The 8122-nt window shown below is 39.3% G+C and overlaps 1 protein-coding gene across 2 annotated transcripts in view; it reads right to left on the bottom strand.

Moving 5' to 3' along the window:
- Positions 1-756: 756 nt before the first annotated feature.
- Positions 757-8122, bottom strand: part of gcgrb (glucagon receptor b) — a 78047-nt gene continuing 70681 nt past the window's right edge. For both annotated transcript variants that reach the window (XM_074699066.1, XM_074699075.1), the window contains exons 11-14: positions 5648-5736; positions 5367-5511; positions 4602-4643; positions 757-4341 (exon numbers count right to left, since the gene is read on the bottom strand). In XM_074699066.1, the coding sequence (XP_074555167.1) occupies positions 3919-4341; positions 4602-4643; positions 5367-5511; positions 5648-5736 (699 nt within the window). In that variant the 3' untranslated portion in view covers positions 757-3918. The remainder of the gene's footprint in view (positions 4342-4601; positions 4644-5366; positions 5512-5647; positions 5737-8122) is intronic.

Raw genomic sequence — 8122 nt, 5'->3', positions numbered from 1 at the left:
TGAATACAAAAAAGCCAAATGATATCTTCAAATCACCACAACAATTGGACATGAGAAACATTTCTACGTGTATCAATTTTTTAAAGTTTGACCACAGCCCATCTTGAATGACTTGAGAGACAGATTTTTTGACCTATACTGCAGCCAGCCACCAGGGGAGCAGTTTTTGCATCAGCCTCACTTGAAGTCGAGCAAGATGACGTCAATTTGTTTTACAGTCTATGATCAGCACACTCTGTATGAGGGGTTGAATTTTTTTTTTCTAACTCGGCAGTTTAGAGGATATTAAGATCAGGAGCTCGCCCAATCAGAGGCACAGCTCAGCTCATGTTACTGACAGGTGCCCTATAGCTGTACTCCAACCCCTGTCACTTCTAATATGGCCATGATAGCCAATTTGTTTTGAAAATCTGATTCGGAAACAGATAGGTGATGTCGGTGATTTATACCTTCACACATAGTCCCAGAGAAAACCAAAACCAGATTTCGTCAGTTCTGCTTCTTCTTTGTGGCACACATGTATCTTTTCCTTGCACCAAAGCTTACAGGCAGTGGAAGTCAGGTAATTCTCCTAAGAGTTATTCCGAGCTGTCCTCACACTCAGTGCTGTCTCTGTCCTGCTCTGCACAGAGCTGCTGCTGCATTGGTTTCTGCTCCCTGTTGTATTTTATTACCATACACATGACCACACATAGAACCACATTATCTGACATGTCAGTATGACACAAAAACATTATTTATTCAGCTCCTAACAGCTCAACACCCCCTGCAAGAACACACGGATGAGTCATAATAACTTCATGTTGCAGACCCTTGCAATAGAAACAGAAAGCTGACAAAGTGTGCACTGATGCCTCTGGAGTCAAACCTGTAAGATACAAAGCTCTCTCTGTCTCTGACACACATTAAAGTGATGCACTCTGTACTGACACATTTTGGCTGACACATCTGAGTTTAATTAGATCCACAGACACATATTACACACATCAGTTTGGCTTTTATAGAAAACAATTTGCAGTCCATCGTGACGTTGTTTGCTTTGGCCCCTCCTGACAGTAGCAACATTTGAAAAAACAGGACTGGTACATTCATTTTATTTGTGAAACAAGAGTCCTTTTCTCAAAATGAAAAGCTTTGTGTTTCTTTCCATCTTTTTTTTTTTTTTTTTTTTTTTTTTTTTTTTAAGTCACCTGGACTGCAAGCAAAAACGCAAAACAACATATTCTTCACTTTAACTGTACATCTTTTTTATATTTTTACCACTATTTACAGTGCACAGTTTCTCCTCTGGCACTTAAGACAGATAGTTATTCCCTTTCCTGGTCAAAAACCCCCAAAGGGAATAGTCCACAGGAACCAGAATCTTTCATATCTGGGGAATACAAACATTAAATTCAGCTCATTTCTAAACTAGGTGTTAATGTAAAGAGCCATCAAGCTAAACTTTGATTCAGTTTTTCAATCTAAATGACAGATATTTGTTCTTTGCTGCTTTCACTGTCTTGATATCTGAGCCCTGCACCAGAAACAAGAGGTTCATCAATACTTTATGTGGAGTTGTGTCATGGTCAGGAATGTCTCTGGAAAACAAAGATTTTCTAGCTTAGACATACTGTCAACTGTAAAAAAACATACAAACAGGAATACGCTCATGCCATCTGGAATGATACTCATTAATATTAAAAATAAAGTCCACTGCAGCAATCAGAGAATTCTGATGTGGGAGTTAAGCTTTATGTAAAACACTAAAGATCACAACTACCCATTTGCTTTTTAGTCAAAATATAATCAATAAATAAATGCTTTAGAATTTAAAAAGTTGGGTAAAAATTCATGTCTGATATATCAGTTGATTGTGTTTAAACCTTTAAAGAGGGGGTATAATGTTTTTGTTTAAGGTTTATGATGACCCCCTGGTACCCCTGTAGGAGCTTTACTGGATTTTTCAGCTAAAAAAAAAATCGCCATTCTTCTCACATTGGGGTTTTTGAAAACCAACATTTCAGCCTCTATCTATTTTGTAGCTGCTGTCTCTTTAAGGCTCCCTGCTCCACAAACCCCTTTTTCTCTGATTGGCCAGACCTCTGGAAGCCTGTCAGGGGGCAGAACTATGGGCAGACCTTGGTGTTTGGGGCCTTTCCCTCCAAAGTGTCATTTATTTATTGTGAACAGCCAGCATTGTGAACTTATATTCATGTTTAAAATACAGGAAAGCACAATACCCCCTCCTTATGGTACAATTATAAACACAGGAAAATGGATGAATAAATGGATTGAATGCCTAGTTCAAATCATTCATGCATAATGCGAAAAGTGGGGTTATTTTCCCTAAAATATATCATTCCCATCCTCTTGTTGGCTTTAGTCACTGTTTACCAGTGCCTTAAATTTGAGTCCATGACTGCAGAATACAGAGGCCAACAAGTACCAACTTGCACAAAGACAGTTCATTGGGAGAAACATGCCGCAAATTCAGCCAGATTGTGAAAAGCAAATGAGCATGACAAAAAAATGGCAAAGACAAAAAAAAAAAAAAAAAGAGTGTGGAGCCTGTATTAAGTGGATTGGGAGAAGATGCTTCGACAGTGACAAGATCAAATTGAATTGACTGTAAGTTAGAAGTTACCGCTTCCTCACTGGGTTCAGGCAGTTTTAAATGTTGTTATAAAAAATGTGCTTAAACTTGTTAAAACAACATATTAGATGTTTGTTTGAATGTTTAGTTTGTATTTCTGTCGGTGTCATAGTATTTCATGACATTTCTACCATTTAAACCAAAGAATTAGTCTCAGTAAATTGAAAGGAAACTGATGAAATAAGTTGTAAAATATCCTCTCTATGTGGGTCAGCTGGTTAAAAATCATTTTAAATATCATTTTTACAGTGTAATAGACCGGTGAAATCATAATTATAGTAACTTTTTGCACAAAATCAGATTCTTTATGAGAAACATCAGTTGAAGCACTTGACATTCATCAGTTTCATCGACTCACCACATCTTACACCCTGCTAACTGGGCTAAGCAGTTAACAGCTGCTGCATTTTTCAACAAGCTCTTATCTAACAGACCATTTCTTTATTTAAAAAAAAAGGGAACCAGTTTTATACAAATGTACCAGGCTCCCAAAGTCCAAAACCTGTTGAGTTTGTGTGAATTGCACACAAGATAATAAACTCATTCTTGTGCACTCAAATCATTATCTTGGGCTCATATTTTATGGTGTAGTTTACAGAAGTTATTTTCTTGTTCCCCAAAGTTATTATCTTTTAAGAACAAAAAAAGGGCAATAAGTAAATAATTTATGAACTCAAAAAGATTTTTTTTCCCATCAGATATTTATAATGTGCACCCAACAATGAAAAATAAAACCACATTTTAGGACTTCATGAGTTGTGGATTTCTTTGTACTTGTTACAAAGTTTGTTGGGGCACATAAGCACAGGCCATGTGTTGTACATTTCTTTTGTTTTTCTCTTTTACTGCTTTGTTTTCTGATGAAAAAAAAAGTTAGGCTGCTGCAGTGTGTTTGCTCCTGATTGCCACAAAGCAAATTCACTCCAAGGACACAAGACTCATAGCAGTGCAGATGGAAATGTGAAGCAAGTTTTTTTGACATTACAGTCCTCAATATGCACACAAACAAACACACAAAAACACCAACACATACAGACATACTCTCACTCTTAAGACCAAACGCATTTCGTTTTAACCATCTCAAATAAGTAAGACATGCTGAAGGTCCCAAAACCAATAAATAATAGTTTGCAGCTGAACAAGTTAAAACATTTCCTTCACCATCCCACAGAGGTCAACTTCTTGATCAGTGGGATCACATCCTCACCCTCTGTCTTTTTTGGCCCATGGTATAAAATGAAAACTAAGAGAAGAACAAAGTGTTATTTTTCAGTAACTTGTCTTTACACATTAGACTCCTCATTTTTCAAAGGTTTTCTGCAGCACTGCGTCCTCTCCTCCAGACAAACGCCCTCCATGGCTGTGCTGACATGAGTGGCGGCGTCTCTTCGTGGTAGGAAACAAAACTGCAGGCTGTGTCTGCTCTTTCGAAGTCCTCCTTTCTCTGTCCCGTTACAGAAAGAGACGACTAGCCGCCGGTTCTCCTCGGGCCCGGCGGAGCCGGATGGGCCTCGCTCAGCTCCTTTAAGGCGAGGTGAGTCACCACTGGGGTCGCTGACGTTGTTTTCATGGCGATCAGGCAGGTTGGCCGTGGCGATGCTGCCGCTTTTGGCATGTGCTGTGTGGCTGTGGGTGTGGCGGTACTCCTCATCTATGTCCTTACCCAGCCTCCACCTCTTCCACTTTTTCAGCATCTCTGACTGCACCTAGGGAATGATGGTCACCAGACACTAACTTAGACAGACTTCTTGAGCCAAAGTCAACATTCAAAGGTTAAAAGATGAGTAGATGGATGAGATTTTGTCTCTTCCACTCTGCAGACAAAAGTGTGATAACATCTGGCAACAGACACACAGTCAATGAAACAAGTCAATTTACCTTCTCCACAAAGACAAAGATGGGAACTGTGCCAATGTTGAGAAATTCAATTACAGTGTTACTCAACATGAATGCACATCAGTCTTACCTCTTTGTTGACAAAGCAATACAAGATGGCAACAAGCAGGCCCTGGAACACAAGACACACAGTAATAACTTCAAAAGTTTAAAGTGCAACTTTGTTCTTAACAAAAGGCTGTTAGCTGAAATGTCTGACTCGTGAATGTAACAGAAATCTTGAAAAACAGTACCTGGCTGAGATAAACACTCAGTCAACCATGACATATCTAACAAATTCCTAAAAGCTAGGGCAAAACTAGGGACAACCAGATAATTCACAGAGTTGAGTGCAAGGTTGGGGTTTGATCCCAGGTCCACTATCCCTACTATCCCCATGCTCAAGTGTGTTTCAGCACTTAACCCCAAAACTGACCCCAGTAGAGGTGCTAGAAATGTGTGAACAGAATTACTGATGGGGCATTATGGGTTTAAGGCACAAACTCTTTAAGTTACAGGAATTAAGATGGTCTAAAAGAGCTCTGTTTAACCTCATTATAACACAAAGCATGATGAGTAACACTGGATGCAAACGGGAACTTTGTTTTCAAATTGTTTATGTTTAATTTTTCACTTCAGGTGACAAAAAAACAAACAAACAAAAAAACAAACAAAAAAAACAATGATTTTTGATTTTTTTTTGTTCCCTAAAATGATCCAAAAGTAAGCTCTGAGTTTGGGGGGCTAAAAAGTTAAATGTATTTCTTGTCTATTTGAAATACAAAGAGAAAACCTAGAGAGAGCTCGATGTTGAGGACGTCAGTGAGAATAAATCAAAGCAGAGCTGATCTCCGACCTGGAATGAGTTGAAGAGCAGGTCACAGAAAAGACGGATGAGGCGCAGCATGGAGCCCTTGGGGACGGACTCATCAATGACAAAGGTGAAGAGGATGGCGTGAATCCCGAGCAGGGGGATGAGAGTCAGAGTGGACTTTGCCAATCTAGGGCAGAGAAGAAAAGGGACACAGAGAGGAGTTTTCAACCTTTGACAAACACATTTTACATACCTACTGAGTGAATACCCCCTGATTAGTTTAATCCAATTCTTTTTATATAAAACATGAGGTTAATTCTTACCTGAACTTGTAGTCAGTGTATCTCATCTGATGAGCTCTAAGTTTGGACATCAAGATTTTTATTATCCGAATGAAGATGAAGAAGTTGATCTGAACACAGAAGAGAGGAAGAAGGAAATTCAATGGAAACTTCATTTTTTAAGGGTAATTTTGGATGACTTCATGAGTAAAAGTGAGACAAAGACACCCTGTACAAAGTCTTTCTGTGGGATATGAATGAGCCACTGACTCAAACCAGTGTTGTGGTACATGACTCACAACCTGCTTTGTGTGAAAGACTGACTATGGGAACACATGTGAAAAGAAAAGAGGAGACAAACAGTATATCTTGAGACAGACAGTGAAATTGTTTATTTTGTTTATTCACAGCCCTCATGATTTATTGAGTTTTGAACAGCTGCTTACTCTGTGTGTTTGGCTTTACACTTGCTCGTGTTGTTCAGCAACAGTTTACTGCCAGGTTGTCTAAAGAGGGCGATAAATTCTAAATTCCTTTGAATTTACGATGAACAGAATAAACAGAGCAACATGTTTGACAGGAAAAACAAACATAAGAGAGAGGATGGAGGCAATCTTTAAAAGGTATTTGCTCAAGATCAGCCTTTAAAGAAAGCAACATGTTATACTATTTATCCCATTTGTGAAGTCTGTAACATCTCTGTTAGCTAACTTAAAGCCCTGAGAGGACTTTACAAGTGATCTAGAAATAGTACCACTTTTATCTATTTGCTTGTTCATATTCCACGATTAAAAATAAGATTATCAGCTCCTGAACTGGTTTTGTCTAAATGCCCTCTGTTGTACTGTCCAAAGTTGGAAAAGCAGTCGGCCATGAAGTGACTAGCACATACATGCACAGTTTTACTGAGTGTAGCAGGCGCGTTACCAACCATCCGCCAACAAACCTCGGACCCTGGAAATGTGAGTATTTTAAATGCTGTGTGCTGTGGAGCAGATGTAAGAGCTTTTCCTCAGTGTCCCCCCTGTCTCTGTGTTAGCTTCAGGATGCTAACTTTCGCTGCGGTTAGCCTGTTGTTTTCGCCTGTAATGTTACGGTAAACGAGCTCTGCTGTTTTCTGTTACAATGCGGTATTGGCAGTGGCTCGTTTACATATGAAGGTCACGCCCACTGAATCAGAACAGAGAAGCTATGAGAGCCTGGAAACATTGCTGCTGTGCTTGCCATAGTTGTCCCTGGTATCAACATCAACAGATAGTCTTCACAGCACCTGTGAGCTGTAATCCTCCGCACAACCAATAAGGTCCAGCCCTAGTCACAAGCACACTCAGACACACAGCACAGATTGTGATCCAGTGCAGAGTGCTTCCTGGTGACAAGGAACATTTGTTAAAACAGCTCTCAGGTTCTAAGCACTCCAAGTTTGGTAACTACTTTGTTCACACAAGCCCAATTGATTTAGTTGTGAAGATGTGTGTGTGTGTGTATGTGTGAGTGCCTGTGTGTCTGTGTGTGAGAACAAAGGTTAAACTGCAGGGTTGTGTTTGGAGTTGTCGGAGGATGACAAATGGCATAATGTCTGTTACACAACTGTGGAGCAGCTATTTCAGTGATTACAATTAAGAGCAATTTTTCCACACAGAGCACAGACCTCAGACCTCAGAACTGACACAGTGCAGGAAATGTGCAAGTTTATGAATATTTTAGTGTGTGTGTGTGTGTGTGTGTGTGTGTGTGTGTGTGCGTGTGTGTGTGCGTGTGTGTGTTTACACGTACGCCTTTGCATGAGGTCACAAAGGTCGCTGCTGTTTCTCTTAATGTGCACTTATGATTATGCGTGTGTCCATTTATAATGATGTTTGCCTCTATGGAAACAAGGGGAAGGAAACATACAAGACAAATTCCACAGATTACGTCTGCGTGTTGTAGCACAAGAAGGCTGGAGAGATTATATAAATCACATTTACATCATTTGATCCTTATCTATCCTCACATCCTGGAGCAGAAAGTTTGGAAAGTATTAATTTGCCTCCAGTTTTGTTTTATCTTGATCAAAATACGTTCAAAAATCTGATTAAACAGAGCTGTTATCTATTAGTTAATTTCATCACATTTTCTTACTTTTTTCATTTTTTTTTTTTTACCAAACACCATTCATTGAAAATCCTTTTAAAATTAATTAAAATACTTTATGAATGGAAGAACTCAAAAAAAAAAAAAAAAAAGCTCTGTGACCAGTGTGCGGGCGCTCACCACAACATGAGCCTGGAAAAAGATGTCACACCACATTTAGACTTTCCAAGGACTTGAACAGTCTAAGCACATGTTTTTCACAACCGGTGCTAAGGTTATTTTGTCAGAACAGAAGGATGGATTCAAGGAACAGTGGAGCGTATTTGTGCAGATGATGAGGACGGATTTCATGGCACTCTATAAAAGGCACTGATAATGAAAACTCTGGATATTTCCGATACAACAAACAGGCTATGAACATTATGAAAGCACTGTTGTACTGCA

The sequence above is a fragment of the Halichoeres trimaculatus genome, unplaced genomic scaffold, assembly GCF_033239565.1.
Source record: "Halichoeres trimaculatus isolate MK-OKI-2021-1 unplaced genomic scaffold, fHalTri1.1 fHalTri1_scaffold_2, whole genome shotgun sequence".
NCBI lineage: Eukaryota > Metazoa > Chordata > Actinopteri > Labriformes > Labridae > Halichoeres > Halichoeres trimaculatus.
This window is presented reverse-complemented; position numbering and strand designations above follow the sequence as displayed.